The 15,797-nt window shown below is 42.5% G+C and overlaps 1 protein-coding gene across 2 annotated transcripts in view; it reads left to right on the plus strand.

Annotated features, from left to right (window-relative positions):
• The first annotated feature begins 469 nt into the window (after positions 1 to 469).
• Positions 470 to 15,797, plus strand: part of LOC111161294 (MORC family CW-type zinc finger 4) — a 47,856-nt gene continuing 32,528 nt past the window's right edge. For both annotated transcript variants that reach the window (XM_022524876.1, XM_022524877.1), the window contains exons 1-7: positions 470 to 571; positions 690 to 762; positions 6,527 to 6,659; positions 11,903 to 12,120; positions 12,751 to 12,898; positions 15,191 to 15,323; positions 15,634 to 15,762. In XM_022524876.1, the coding sequence (XP_022380584.1) occupies positions 470 to 571; positions 690 to 762; positions 6,527 to 6,659; positions 11,903 to 12,120; positions 12,751 to 12,898; positions 15,191 to 15,323; positions 15,634 to 15,762 (936 nt within the window). The remainder of the gene's footprint in view (positions 572 to 689; positions 763 to 6,526; positions 6,660 to 11,902; positions 12,121 to 12,750; positions 12,899 to 15,190; positions 15,324 to 15,633; positions 15,763 to 15,797) is intronic.

Raw genomic sequence — 15,797 nt, forward strand, 5'->3', positions numbered from 1 at the left:
AGTCATGCAGCCGTACTAGGACTCCGTTCCAGAAATCCCTACACCCTCTCCCTCCTCTAGCCTCATTCCCGCCCCTCCCCACACACCCGCCCCCCCCCCCCCCCCCCTTCCCCCTCGGCGGCCTGGCCTATGGCAAACACCAAGAATTAATTAGGGGCGGGGATCAAGGAGCGGCTGTCAGGAGGTCGCCATATTTCTGTACGGCCCGGAGGCCGCCCCGGCAGGCAGTCGGTGGGTCGGGAGAGGTGCTGACAGGGCGGGGCTGCCGCTCGGCTCTGCCGGCCTCACCCCTCCCGCCCGGGACAGGTGGCTGGAGCGCGCCCCGCCCCCGCCAGCTGCGGGTGGGAGCGAGGGAGGGCCAGCCCCAGACGGCCGCCGCCAGCTGCGAGGGAGAGCGAGCGAGGGCCAGTCCGGGACGGCCGGGCGAGGAGTCCGGCAGCAGCAAGCGAGTATCGTGGCGGCCAAAAAAATGCTCCTGTATCGAGGGGCCCCCGCTGGCCCTGGCGCGCCGGGCAGCGGGCTGGCTCGGCCAGGCGGCGGCCCACAGGCCTTTGGGATCCGCCTGAGCACGGTAGGTCGGGGGCCCGAGGGGGCGGACGCGCGCGCGGGCCCGGGGGCTGTGGGGGGCGCGCGGGGAGGGCCTGGCGGGCCGAGGCCTCACGCGGGACGGGACCTTCTCTCGCCCCCAGATGAGCCCCCGCTACCTCCAGAGCAACTCCAGCAGCCACACGCGACCCTTCAGTGCCATCGCGGAGCTGCTAGGTGAGTGGCGAGGGCGGGCTTGGCCGCGATAGCCCGAGGCAGTGGTGCCAACGTGGTGCCGCCGCGGACGCGAGAGGAATGCGCCGAGCCGCGGCGGGCTGGCGGGGGCTGGGGTGGGGGCGTCGGGACCGGCTCTGGCTCCGCAGGCGGAGGAGGGGGACCGCTCTCCGGCCAAGGGGGAAGAGGTTCCGCGGACAAAGCTGAGGAAACAAGGTTTGTCCGAAGAGTTAGGACGCCCGTGTGGTTTTTCTCTCTGGATCGTGATGTTCTGGGCACTTTAGGATAGCTGAGTTAATAATCAAAAGGAGATGCATAAAAATATCGGGGCCCGAGGCAGCTGGGCTCCTCAGGGACTGGCGACCGATGGAGGGCGCCAAGTTAGCAGAGGGGCATTATGGAGGACCCGGAAGGGTCCTCAGGAAAGGTCTGGAAAACGAAGTTCTTAACTTTTGGGACCAGAGAGTCTGGGAATGATGGGACATCTTTTAAGAGATGACACGAGTGCATTTGGCTCCCTGCGACCGCGGAGGGCTGGGTTCGTGGTCCACGAGCGCCCTCACACCGCTGGAATGAATACTGAGCACTTAACCTCTCGCTCCATCGATGTTTGCTTTTAAAGCATTTTCAGTTGATCCCTTGAAGCCAAGTACACCAGCTTTTGCAGTAGTGTGCTAAATACTGTGTGGAAAGCAAAGAAGAAAGGCATTCCCGGACAAAATGCAGCACAGAGAGTACATTGTAAATGTTTCAGACATGGAAAGAAGGGAGAGATGGTTACAGGACGAGGTAGCAGCAAACAAAATCTTGAAGAGTGGTTTCCAAGCTCGCCAGATGAGCCCTAGCCCCGACTGAAGCAATTCATTGTGAGTTGCCTTGAGCACGAAGTCAGCGGGCAGCAGAAGGGTCAGAAGAGGTATTGGGAAGGGTGACAGAGAACTTTGATGATTAGATTGACTATCACAAGAATTCTTACATCGTGTATGACCGTTCTTTTGAAGGTGCAAGAAAGAAAAAAAGTGACTTCGACACACTTTGAGTCCTAGAGAACAAGGACTGTACCATTAAGGGTTTGCACCATCCTTTGAGCGAAACTCTGCAGGGTGGAACCAGACCTCTGTGTGGGTAACTCACCAAAAAGAAAAAAAGAGGGAAAAATAACAATTTACTTAGGGGGAAATGGGAGAAGTTGTTGTGTTACTCCCTCACAGCTGCACTGTGCATACTAAACTTGAGAGGTGACTTGAAGAGTGTGCTCTGTTTGTAATTTTGACTATACTATATTAATTTTGTCCCAAACATTAAAGCCTTAAAGCTGGGCCCAAGATGACTCCTATGAGTGCAAGTGTGTATGTATTATTTATGTAGACACACATGCCTGCACACATGCATAGAGAAACACAGATTTTAAAAACAAATCACAGCTATTTGTGGTAATATTAACAGTAGGAAGAAAAGGAGAGCAAAGGGTTAACTGTTAACCCACAGTTTTCATTTTAGGTTTTCCCTCGATTTTTTTTCTCCTCCATTTACGCATTAATTTTGTAGTGAATCATTCATTCAGTGAATATTTATGGAGCGTTCACTGTGGGCAAGGCCACCATGGTAGGAACAAAAATGAAAACAACATAGACTCACTTTTCTAGTGGGGGGGGGAACTCGTACAGAAGGTCTATGCTTTATATAACAGCAAAATGGAAAGTGGTTTATCAGCAAAGATCTACATATCAAGTGCTGTGGGAGTTTAGAGGAAGGAGGGATGACTTCCAGCTTACCAGGAAGAGGAGGGTTAGGAAAGGCTTTGTAGAGGAGGTGACATTTGAGCTGAGATTTGAAGGATTGGGACATGTGGATACGGGTGTGGGGAGGGGAGGGCATTCCAGGCAAAAGAAACAACTGCATGAACAAAGGCATGAAGAGTAGAGTTGCTGAGTTTCATTAGAGTGTGGAGTTTACAAAATAGTTACAACTGTAGGTCCTTAGAGAGTTTATAAAGTGCCATCACAAGTACATTTTTAACTTTACCCTTTGAGGTATTATTATATGGCATTATTATAATTAATATTATTATTGTCATCATTATTCTCGTCCTGCAGATCAAGATATGGAGGCTCAAGGAATTTAACTGACTTTTCCAAGATTACATGTTTAGTAAGTGGCAGGTCTAGGACTCAAGCGTGGGTCTTTTTAATCCCGAGTACCAAGTAGGTCTTGAGGTTAGAAAGGCAGCCTGGGGCCAGGATGTGACTAGGAGGCCCAGCTATTTAAGTCTGAAGTTTTCTGAGCAGGGAAAAGTCCTGATCAGAGCTGGGCTTCAAGAGAGTTAATCTTGTAGCAGTGTAAAAGATGGATTGGAAAAGAGAGACAGCCATGATTTTGAAAGACTGGTTTGGAGGTTAATGTGATAATCCAGATGAGTGGGAATAAATTCTGTAAACTAAGAAAGTGACGGGGGAGTAGAAAAAGCTAGATGTGAGAGAGCTTAGGGATGCATAGGGTAAGAGAGAGTGAGGGATAAAAAATGATTTTTGAATTTCAAACTTGTGGTCATTTGAATGCTGGTGCTATGGGGGGGATGTGGGGGAGTGGGCGGACAGGAGCAAAGATTGGCTTGTGTTGGAAGGTGATGAGCGTAATTTTAGACAAGAATGCTTTTAGTTACCTGCAGGATGTCTGTGGGGCAGCAGCTTGGCCCTGGCAGCCTTGCAGGAATCCACACAGGCTGTCTTCCTGGAACAGGGAAGGATGGGGGGCTTGTAAAGTGCTACCTCAAAGCTACCTCCCACTTGCTGTCCTGTCTGTCCAGGGAGGCTGTCATGGGACAGTTTCTCATTGCGGCTCAGGTTCTGATGAGCTCTGAGGCTTCATTCAGTTAGAATGCTTTCTTAGAAGATCAGGGGTTAGGTGGACCAGGCCAAGGGATAAGATAGATTCCCTGGGATCTGGTTTCTCATGTTCTTGCCTAAGTCGGGTGGGGCGGGGAAGGGAAGGAAGGAAGGGGAGACAGAGATAGGGTCTTCCCACTCCAGGTAGCGTGGGCCGATTTAGGAGAGAGAAGACTCCTTGGTAGGGGGCCTGGGTGGCTCAGTCATTAAGTGTCTGCCTTCGGCTCAGGTCATGATCTCAGTCCTGGGATCGAGCCCCCCATTGGGCTCCCTGCTCAGTGCAAAGCCTGCTTCTGCCTCCCCTGCTTCCCCTGCTTGTGTTCCCTCTCTCGCTGTCTCTCTCTCTGTCAAGTAAATAAAATCCTTAAAAAAAAAAAAAGACTCCTTGGGATCTGGTAGCACGTGAGATTGTGTAGGCCAGGTTAGGAGGATAAAGACATCCCAGGATGTGGTAATGCACTCTGGCCTAAAAGGTGGGCAGGGGGAGTGGAGCAGGGGTTCTCCAGGGTTCTCTGCCTGTCCTACCTGTTTGTAGGCTGGGTGGGCTGGGATAGCATGTGTTACATGTTGATACAATTTTGGAAGGTTAAGCAGCAATATAGAGGATCAAAACCAGCCACCAGATTGGGGCCTTATTATTATACGTTCATTTGTGGAGGCTGACCTTGATATTATTATAATTTCATTTGTTGAGGCCAAGGGAAAGGTCACTTCAAACTGAAAATAAGTGTAAAGCTGGGCTTGCTGCTGCTGGCTGCTGTCTCATTCCATGCTGCTCCAGCTGACCCTGGCGGCTGGGGTGCTCCCCTCCCCCACTCCAGCAGCCTCTAGCCCAGGAGATAAAATGCCTAGCTGCTTCTTTGCAGCTACCTTGTAACTCCTGGAGTGCCTGTGTTAAAACTCTCTGGTATGTTTCCGTGTAAAAAAAAAAAAAAGCGTCTAATAACATTTGGGCAAAATCTGCAGTAAACAGGAAAGAATGAAAAGTGATTTTGTGAGAGGTGCGCGCTGATTCATTAACTGCACTGTTACATACACTTAGAATTGGGATGGACATGTGTGATGTGCTTGAGTTGTGAATGTCCATAAAATGTTAGAAGGACTTTCTCCTGTGTTCAAAGTTTTCAAAACAGAAATGACGCCCTGGCCATTGACAAGGTAAAGGTAATAGTCTCAATGGCCCTAGCTTTCTGCCCGCAGGAGTGACTGATAAGTCCTTAAACAATTTAGGGCCTGTTTGCCAAGTGGTTTCTTGAAACAATGTAGGCAGCTTCACAGTCCTGAATCCTTCTGTCAGTTTGAGGAAAAAAAAAAAAAACTGCCTCTCACACAAAGTAAAAGACTGTATTTGTGATAAAGCCTCTATTGCATGTCAAACTTATAATTCCTGCCAAAAAAGTTGGCCCACTTGATTTACCACATGACACAGGACTTTGGCCCCACCTAGTTCTTAAAGATCGACCCTCTCAGACCTCTTAATTCCCTTTTGGGGCTCTTGGTAATGGTTTACTGCTGTTAAGACTTGTTTGGCTTATAGTCGGTGAGGATTTTATCAATGGACACGGGCAATACCACTATGGCCCTTGAAATCAATCCATGTCTTATTTTCATTGCTGGACATTCCACACATCCAAGTAGTTGTAACTGAAACTGCAGATTATATTTTGAATGTGAGTAATATTTCTCTTGCTTGTAAGGGGTGTTCCCAGTGGAGAAATGCCATGATTTGAACAGTGGCAGCGGGACAAGTACACAGCCAGGACCCCACCTCGTGCTCTCTCAGCCCAGCCATGTGGTATCAGTAAGGTAGTCTCGGATATCAGGGGAAGGGAAAGGGGGTGGAAGGGAAGGTCTCTGTCTTGATTAAGGAGCTAGTAGGGACAGGAGTGCTCAGGGAACCCATCTGACATGTGGTTCAAACTGCCCTCTCACTCGGGCCAGCAGGTCCTGATGAGGCTGTTGCAGTCTGTGTGTCCGTGACTGACACTTGTGTGACCTCAAGTCTGGAGCACAAAGATATGGCTACTAGACATTGGCACCCCCGGACAGTTGTGAGCTTTGCCCGGATGTTAGAATGCGGTTCTATTGGTGACTTCAGAGTGATGAAGCCCGTTATGAAGACGGAACTCAGGAAGAATCATGTAACTTTACCTACAGGTTTTTTTCTTTTTCTGCTTTGATTCCACCTTCTCTATTTAATGAGGGGGGACAGTGTCACCTTTAAGACTATGACAGTGTACTTAGGTAGAATCCCGCCCTCTCTGTAAGTATGCTTATTAGCATTCACTGGGACCCCCCCACCACCACCAATGAAATGTTTCGGTTTGAACTGCTAACTCAGTGCCTCTTAGGCCACAAACAGGTATGGTGATAATGTCTGTGTTCTTTAACAGAGGAGGTGATGTAAAAAAAAAAAAAGAAAAAAAGAAAAGAAAATGTTTACAGATACACTGTGATGTGTGCAGTGTGCACCAAAATTGCAGATTTAACTCTTCTCCATAGCCCCCCTCTCCTGTATGTGTTTATGAGCAGTGAAGTGGCTGAAAGACCAGAAAGAAGTAATAAGATGAAAATGGAGCAAAATGCTTTGTGTAGAGGAGTTATTTTTCCCATAGACCCTGAAATGTGAAGGGAGAAAGGCAGGTTGCAGCTCAGTCATTATATAAAATCTAGAAATCAGCTTTATAACTCCATCTGCCATCATTACCTATTGTTCCTAATAACCCAGTAAGTGCACTACCATCAAAGCACCCCACCCACCTTTGGGGACATCCACCTGAAGGGAATAAAGGCCAGTTTCTTTGTCTTGCGGCACTGAACTAGAGATTTTACTGAAATATGAGAAAAGGGGATCTAATAGCACAGATTTCTACCTTTTGCAGATAATGCTGTAGATCCAGATGTATCTGCCAGGACGGTCTTTATAGATGTTGAGGAGGTCAAGAATAAATCTTGTTTGACCTTTACTGATGACGGATGTGGAATGACACCTCATAAACTACACCGAATGCTCAGGTAAAAATGTCTTCGTTCTTGTTCTCTTGCCTTGAGTTCACAAACTCTACCTAGGGCTTCATAATTTTCTTTAATATTTCCCTTTCAGTTTATTCATTCAGCAAGTATTTATTGAGCATATATTATGTGTCAGGGCACTGGTGCTGCAGTAGACACTCTTCTTGCCCTCATAGAACTTACAGTTTAGTTGGCAAGTCTGACAGTGAGCAGTAATCATAATAAAAAATGGTAAGCACACTAGAAAAGCATAGGTTGCAATGGGATAGACCAGCAGGGGAACCAAATCTGATCCAGGAAGTCAGTCAAAGCCTCTTAGAGGAGGTGATACTTAAACAGATATCTGAGGGTGAGTAGTAGAATTTAACAAGGTAAAGGAGCAAGGGGCAAGGGGTTGAGAGTTCAGGCAGAGAATAGCAAGTGTAAAGACCTGAAGGCCTTCACTGACCTGAGACCACCTCCAAATTTTATTCACCTGAACTCATTCTTTGATCAGAAGTATTGCAGTCGGGATGATTTGTGCGTTAGGACCATGAATATGCCTGGGTATAATCAAGGCCCATGAAAGATAAATAGAAGACATTCATACACATAATCTTTGAAAGGTTTTGCAGTAGGATGGCAAAATTCAGGAATTTTCTCTTCTAACTGCTGAAGCTGGTGATAGAGATTTCTTTTGCCACTCTCAGTTCATTTAATTACTTTAAAAACGTTTGTAGTTGAGAATGTAAGTTTGTACTTGATTATCTTCACATATCACTCAGTAAAAGATGAGTGCTTCCTCACGTCCTTCTCTCTTCTTTTTTTAGCAGATGAGGTTAATTACTCTCCCTGTGGCTTCCTGAACTAGTGTGTGAAGTATGAGTAACAATGGAAGAGGGGTTCTGTGGAGGAGGGAGAGGGCTCCAAACTATAAAAATGGCAAACATTCATTTGGTTGTAGTTCTTTTTCAAGGTAGTCTAATTCTATAACCCTGTTTATAGGGAAATCCATTTGATCCATCAAAGAAAAGAAATGAAATTTGGGCATTAACCAATGAAATTGTTATGTTTTACCATTCAGCAGTCTGTGTACCTTGTGTCTCAGACCCTCATAATTAGAAGAATGTTTGAGGAAATCTTCTAGAGGTGAGATAGAGATGTGGCCAGTATGTTGGTGAAGGTATGGAATTGGCCCTATCTTTTAATTTATAGCATTATTTTTAGCTCTTCGAGTTGGTGTTTTATATTAAAAAATAAAATTTTAGATGGAACCAAAATATTGGTATGTCTAATTAGGTATATATTTATTTTTCCCCTAAAATCATTTATTTCTTTAGTAAATCCTTCCCACCACACTTTATCCCAGTGACATGGGTGTCTGATAGTGGGCCCAGCCAATCTTAGTGCCTTCAATTTGTTCTGTGGAACTACATCCTTGAAAGTTGGTGCTTTTAGTTACAAGGCAAGAGAAAGGATGAGGATGGTTTCAAAATAATCACAACAGTTTTTGTTCCTGATTCATTCAAGAAATTTTTACTGAGCACCTGTGTGACAGTCACTGGAGATAAAGTGGTAAACCAAATAGAGATCCCTGCTCTCAAGGCGCTGATGGTTTAGTGAGAAGGGCAGAATAGAATTGACTAGTAATACAACTAAATAGGTTATCTCACTTAGTGGTAAGTGCTATGAAGGAAGACAGTTTCTATGAGAGTATATAGTGGAGGGATCTAACCTAGTCTAGGGAGTCAAAAAAAGATCCCCTGAAGACGGGGCATTTGAATTGAAATACAAAGGATGAGTATTATCTGTTTGTAATTTTGTTCCCTCCCCAAAGAACAAAATAGCCAAACCAGGCAGACACTTACTTAGCTGTAGCGTTTTTTGGCATTATCATACCAAGTATCTTTCCCACTAATTTGAGCTGGGCAATTGTTCTTCATACTGCAAAATTAATTTTACAGAATTTTGAATGAGTCCTGGATTAATGTATAGTATATATACCAGATTTTATTTATGGTCATATCTTAAAACAAATTTGAATGAGCTAGAAGGTCCCATTTATTTAAAAGTTCATTTAGTCCAATCCTAACTCCTGACCATGGATTCCAGTTACCATAATTTCATTATAAATAATTGAACTTTAGTGGTAGCCTTGAAAATTAAGTATGTTCATTTTTCTGGATTTGGTTAGGGAAGTATTACTTTTGTATAATTATAGAGGTAATTATGCAAAATGACTAGGCCCACTGAAATTCTACTTCACCAAAAACATTTGTAATAACCCTATCCACATTTTCCAACCTTTCATGCTACTCTTCCTATTTCCAGGCTAGTAAAATAGTTCTCTAACTGCAGCAAGTTTCTCCCATAAATACAGAATCCCAATGAAAATCAAATTAAGAAGGAAAAGCCTGTCATTAAATTCCTTCAAAGTCCACAATGAATTCTCTTTAGCTTTTGGGGATAGCGTGAGGCAGCTAGTCTAAATGTCCAGCTGCCTTTTTCCACAAGGTAGAAAACCTCTTTCAAAGGTCTAGGATTAAAAAGAGCCACAGATCCTTGGATTAAAGGTATTTGCCACCTCTGCTCAGTAGTGCATTTCCTAGTAGGTCTGTTCTTCTAAAACAACAGCCAGAGAATAACTGTGTTTAGCAGTGTTCCACTGTTTTATGTTCCATATTACATCACCAGTATATCTAGGAAGCAGCACTGCCTGCCCTCCTGTGTCCTTGGGTTCACTGAGGTGTGTTTCATTGGTCAGAGTCCCAATTTAAATCGATCTCCTTAGATTCTAGAATCTTGACATTTTAAGGACCTCGGGAGCAAGCTGCTGTCTCCCCACATTCCACTCAGAGAGTTGGTATTCAGCCCTCCTCCCCCTGGTGTATAAAGACTGCCGTCTCTTACACAAAATGATAGAACGGGATTTAACTTAGGGAAGCCACCTGTCTAAGCCAAGAGATCTCTGGAAAATTAGTGAGCTACACAAAACTATATAAAATGCATCCATACAATTCTGTTCTTCATTGTGAGGGCTTTTATACTCAGTAGTTGTTTGACTGGGATCTGGCATCCGTTCCACAGTTTTGAGTTAAATGGAATACCTAACACGGGACTGTAGATGGAATAAAAGAACACATGGATGTGATAGGTTAACTGGAACATAACAACAACAACAACAAAATCCAGAGCTTCCAGCTCCTCCCTTCTTATTTTTCTTATCCTTTTTCATTTCTGGTTCTGACCCTGAGCTATTACTTGTCTTCTCAGCCTAATATAGTCATCACATCTCTCTAAACTAAGTAACACCAGGAGGATGTATACTTCTTATAAAGGGAAAAAGAGGGGTTAGATGGCAGGAGAGTCAGGAATGGCTGGGAACTTAAGGGGATTGAATAGATTCTCCCTGTTTTCACCACTTTCCCTTAAGCACCAAATTGAAGCTTGTGTGGCACTAGAGATGGTTTAAGTCCACATACCATATAGATTTATTTCTTGTGGAGAGAGGCAGCTGGACATTTAGACTAGCTACCTCACACTATCCCCAAAAGCTAAAGAAAATTCATTGTGGACTTTAAAGGAATTTAATGATAGGCTTTTCCTTCTTAATTTTGTTTTCATTGGATTTCTGTATTTACGGGATTACTGTTTATGAGGAGCCCTGAGTTTTAGATACAGCATTTGATCTGAATTAGAGGGAAAGGAAAGCCCAGGATAGTTCTCAGAATGACTTCTAGAGTTAGTTTAAAATTAAGGTTTAAATGGTACTTTATAATTTAAAATATGCTGTTCAGATAGCATATAATTTAATACCCCTAATGACTCCATCTTTTTTAGGCACTTCTTACACAAGAGGATTAAGAATGCCTGAATTTCACCAGCTTCCATAAGTTTATTTCCTGGGTTACTGAGGCCCATAGATGGCAGAAACTCAATGATCTTTTGGTATTTTCCAAGGAACTGCTGCCCTAGAAATTACCTTTTACTGTGGTTAGACTTATTTAGGATGTACAAAGCTCCTAGGAAGTGTCTAGAAGGACATAATGGTTTTATTGTGTAACACTTTTAATGGAAAATTTAAAGGTGGTCCTTTTTTCTTAGGGAGTAAGCACAAGCCACAGCCTTCAGGAAGTAGAAACCAGGCATCTCAGACCTTCTCCAAAGAACCGAGGCCAAGCCACTCAGCTGTGCCAGATAGACTTTCTGTTTTATTGATATTGGAGAAGCATCTAATCTGTAATACATGAAATTCTCCCTTAGATTGTAAACCATGAAGGCAAGAATCACATCTTTTCTGTTGTTACTAACAGTTGTGTCTCCAGTGCTGAGTACAATGCGCAGCACGTAGTAGAGACTCAGTAAATATTTATTGAACAAGTGATAGTGTATGACATTGTACACTTTGTCTGGAGAGAAGCAGTCCTTAAAATTAGTTTTATTTGTGTTGAGAGAAGACCGTGAGGAAGTCAGTCATCATTTTCTGGATTTCGTATTGTTCATATTTTTTTTTTTTTTGGTTCTGTTATTCTGTTGTGTGTTTGAATGGGGTCTCTAAACAAGGGAAAGGATCTGGCTGCAGACATTGTTGAGGTGACACAGTGTAAGTCCCTAATAAAACAAGAGAGACCTCATTCTGCAGCTGCCTGCTGATACTCAGTGGTGGACCTACCTATTTTTATCCCTTGGCCACATTCCAATGAACTGTCCCAGCAGATGGAGCAGAGGTTAAGAATTGGAAGGGTTATCCTTTTGGTGGAGGGTTGAACTTGTTAAGATATATAGCCTCTGGCTTTTCAGATTTCTAGAGGGTGATCTAGATCTCATACTTCTGACCAGCACTGCTGTCGGTTCCTTTTGTGACCCGCACTTGGGCACACTCTGAGCTAACCACCCTTTTCACCCTACCCTAACTTCACTATTAGCAGTCAGAACCATTGTATCTAGATAAGAAAGGCAGCTGCCCACCGCCTCCTCCAGTTCTCCCTGTTAGACAGCAAGAAGAGGCCATCTTGACATTTGTCAAGTATGACTGTGTGTACACACACCAGCTACATAGGAGAACCCGGGGCAATACATCATAGTAATTTCCTACGGTTTTCACTTAATAGTTTTGCCCAGAGGTACCAAAAGGAAAAAAGAAGGAGTGACTTTTTATAAGTGTGTTTTATTCATAAGCCATTCTGCCTGTCAGCCTGTCTTAGGATGCTTTTTATCTTTCTGGTTTCTTTTTTTTTTTGATTTCTTTTTTTCTTGTTTAATTACAGCTTTGGCTTTACAGATAAAGTAATAAAGAAGAGCCAGTGTCCCATCGGGGTCTTTGGTAATGGTTTCAAGTCAGGCTCCATGCGGCTAGGAAAGGATGCTCTCGTCTTCACCAAGAATGGGGGTACTCTCACTGTTGGACTCCTGTCACAGACCTATCTGGAATGTGTCCAGGCCCAGGCAGTTATTGTACCAATTGTTCCATTCAACCAGCAAAACAATATCCTTTCTGGAAATGGTGAATGTTGGTTAAAATGGGCCTGATATGACTATTATGATAGAAAGCTCTTGTCTTTAGCTCAAATCCAGATATCAAAAGTTTTCATATTTAAAGAGTTATTCAAGGGTCTTAAATTTACCTGGAGTCTCACCGTATGAAATACTTTTAAAAATAAATGTACCATTGACAGAAGCTTAGATGTGTTTTTTATTGTATTGAAATGTCCATTGTTTTGAGATACATACTATTCACCAGCTTATCTGATGGAAGAAGGGCTTGTTTCCCTACACCTAAGACAAGCTGTTGTTTCTGTTAGACCACAGGTTGTCTTGACCGAAGCAGCACAGTAGCCAGGTTTGAACTCATTGCTTCCAAAGAGGCTAAAAATTCAGCCTTTGATCTGTTTCTTAAATAGCCTTTGTTTACACTGTATCTTTGAAGCTGTAGTCTACAGGGGTAACTGATTTTGGTGTTTTGTCCCTGCAACCTTTCTCCATTTTCCCCCGTACTGCCCGTACTTCTGACTGTGTGTCTATATTTTGTCTAAACATGCAACCCAAAAGGCAGATCTTACTAATTGATAGCATCCTTTTAAGATATTAAATTTTCTTTGACTGTATTTGGTTTTACAAAAAATGATTATTACTGAGGATTCCTTGCCCAGCCTAGAAGCCATCTTGAACTATTCAATTTTCAACAGTGAAAATGACCTGCTTTCCCAGTTTGATGCCATCCCAGGCAAAAAAGGCACTCGTGTTCTTATTTGGAACATCCGCAGGTATAGTATCTCAAGGATGATAGATTCAAGTAAGCAAAAGTAGTACGATGAAGGACATTTTCAGAAATCTCTTAAGAAAAGCAGAGTGGATAAATTTGATACGTATTTGTGTCTCATTTCATAGCTTTCCTTAACTTCTTGGAACCACAGCTCCCGTTTGAGAAAGTGGTTCTTACTGGTAAAATGTGGAGCTTGAAGAAATAGAGACATGCATATCATGAGGCTGTTGCCACAAATAATCAAGACAGTTTGACATTATTCTAAGATCTTCAGAATCCATTATGAATATCTTATATTCATGGAGATAAGATAATGATAGTTATTTTACGTATTTGACAATGGAGATGAAGTATGAGAAAGACAAATTAGAGTAACAAAGCACAACATGATCTTTAAAATAAGGACTTCTTAGTTGTGCTTTCAGAGTAGCTAGATTAGAAGTGTGAAAATCTTTGAAGCACATAAATTTGAACTATAATGAGGCTGGCTTCACATCATACGTTTAGAACTAATAAAACCATCTAGAAATACTCTAGGATATGTCATCATGTGTTTAATCTTCTGTCAAGTGGAATACATTTAACAGTGTCCACAAAAATCTAGAGACCTTTTATATAAAAGAGGAAATAACAGTATCTTTAGTAGAACAGGGTATCAGATATATTCATTCTTTTTCTCCTTAGGTGAAGTATTTTCCCTCATTTCTTAGCTGGGTAAAATGATATAAAAACTTTGCTGGTTTATACAAAGTACTTTGAGTTAAAAAGAAGAACATAAGGAGGTTTTTTTGTTTGTTTTTTGTTTTACACATTGGTAATTTAGATCCTTCTGTGTCCTACTGGGAAAAATCTCAAGTAATGTAATTTATATTATAAAGGATCATTTTCCTGTGGTGTTTCCAGTGACTCAGACATATTAGGCAGAATTTTTTCTTTGTACGTTGTTTTTAAGTTATATGGTATTAGGTGTTATGTGAATAAAAGTTTTCATGGTCAAATAACAGAGGAAACTGGCTTAAACAAAATTTACCATGTTACTTTATTGCAGGACTTCTCAGAGGCTTTCATATACTAATGTTATTTCAATCTGCATTGAATGTTTAAGAGAGCAATATAGAATGTGGTATTTCCCAGTTTAAAAAAAAATAGTTTCTCCATACCCCTTTCCCTTGAATGGTGAATGGTGAGGAATGGTGAGCACAGGAAACCTCCTCAGAGTATGTGAGAGTGGAGTGAGGTAGCAAGAATCAAGAATATCCTGGAAATTTCAGAATATACTATTATAGTGAGGTGGGCTTCATATAGACCATAACGGCTTTGGTCCAGCCCTGAAGAAGGAGCTACATTTTCAACACCACAGCTCTGAGCCTTTGGAGTCTGGAGTGTGTGTGTGTGTCGGGGGCAGGGGGGGATATCGGTAGAGCTTGAGGTGGCCCTGAGGGCCAGGAATTGTTTCTCAATTTTATTCAGTCATACAACCCTTATTACTTGTTTCTTATTTAAGAGTATTTGGGAGAACTATGATTCCATGGAACAAACTTGGGTAACTGATATATATGTTTTCTCTATAGCCCATCATTTGTTTTGCGTTTTTCCCAGGAACAAAGATGGGTCTTGCCTTCTTACTCTGGCAGTTGTTAGTGATCTAATGCAGAGTCTTGGAGTGGATCAAAGCTAAGTGGCCCAAAAAGATTATGAGAAGAAGAAAGACCCTTATGAAAGGATTATGAGTACTTTTATAGTTAAATGATAATTCCATAAATGATATTCCAGAGGACTAGCAGATATATGCTATTTCTATAGCAACCTTTTTTTCCCCTCAAAGAAATAGGATTAGATCTGGGGAATCTTGATATTTCATTAGTCCTTATACCATTGCTGAAATCAGAAGAGGTTTTGATTCATTCCTCTATTTATTCAGTTGGTGAAGATGCTGCTGAATGACCTACCCAGCAATACCCCAAAAGTTGGGATCTATTTTAAGATCGCACCGTGAGGGTAGCTGACATCCATTTATCAGATCAGATATTTCCACCTTCCCCTTTTTTTCTCCTTTTCTTCTGTAACTGGCATCACTACTTCTATGAAACATAGTCAATTTGTTTAGACTGGGAATACCTCTAACTATTGTGTGATCTTCAAACCAAGTAATTTATAGTTCCTTTGCACTGATAGGGAAAGAAGTAGGTGTCTGAGTTTTGGCTCATATTGTTTCTTTTCTCTTGGGTTCCTAGTGCATTTTTGTCCTTTGGAGCCAGTATTTGTTAGATTGGTACTTGTCTCTTTTACCCAGAAATAAAGATGGAAAGTCTGAGTTGGACTTTGATACAGATCAATATGACATCCTGGTATCAGACTTTGGCACAGAAGAAAAAGAGACTGGTGGTGTTACCTGTGAGCTGCCAGAAACAGAGTATTCTTTACGGGTGAGTAAGAGTGATTTTTCTTCAACAATGAGAGGTAAGATGTCTTGTACCATGAAAATATTGTAGAACAAGGTCTCACTTTAGTTAGATAAAGATGACAAACTTTTAGCCCTGTGATAGGATTCCTTTTCACTGTCTCTGCTAGAGCTCATGTAGTCACTAGCACTTTCATGCAGTAGTTGACATAACAAGGTATAGAAACTAAGCCAGATCTTTGCCTGGAATAGATCTCAGTCACTAGTAGTGTTTTATGAGGATGTCAATAGAACTGACAATGTCATATAATAATTTTCCCTTCACTGTTCCATAGGCATTTTGTGGCATTCTGTATATGAAGCCACGAATGAAAATTTTTCTACGTCAAAAGAAGGTGACCACCCAGATGATTGCCAAGAGCCTGGCCAATGTAGGATATGATTTATATAAACCTACCTTCACAGTATCCTTACAACTACATGAAGCTGACCTCTTCAT

This window comes from Enhydra lutris, unplaced genomic scaffold, assembly GCF_002288905.1.
Source record: "Enhydra lutris kenyoni isolate GAN:26980312 unplaced genomic scaffold, ASM228890v2 scaffoldscaffold83, whole genome shotgun sequence".
Classification (NCBI taxonomy): Eukaryota; Metazoa; Chordata; class Mammalia; order Carnivora; family Mustelidae; genus Enhydra; species Enhydra lutris.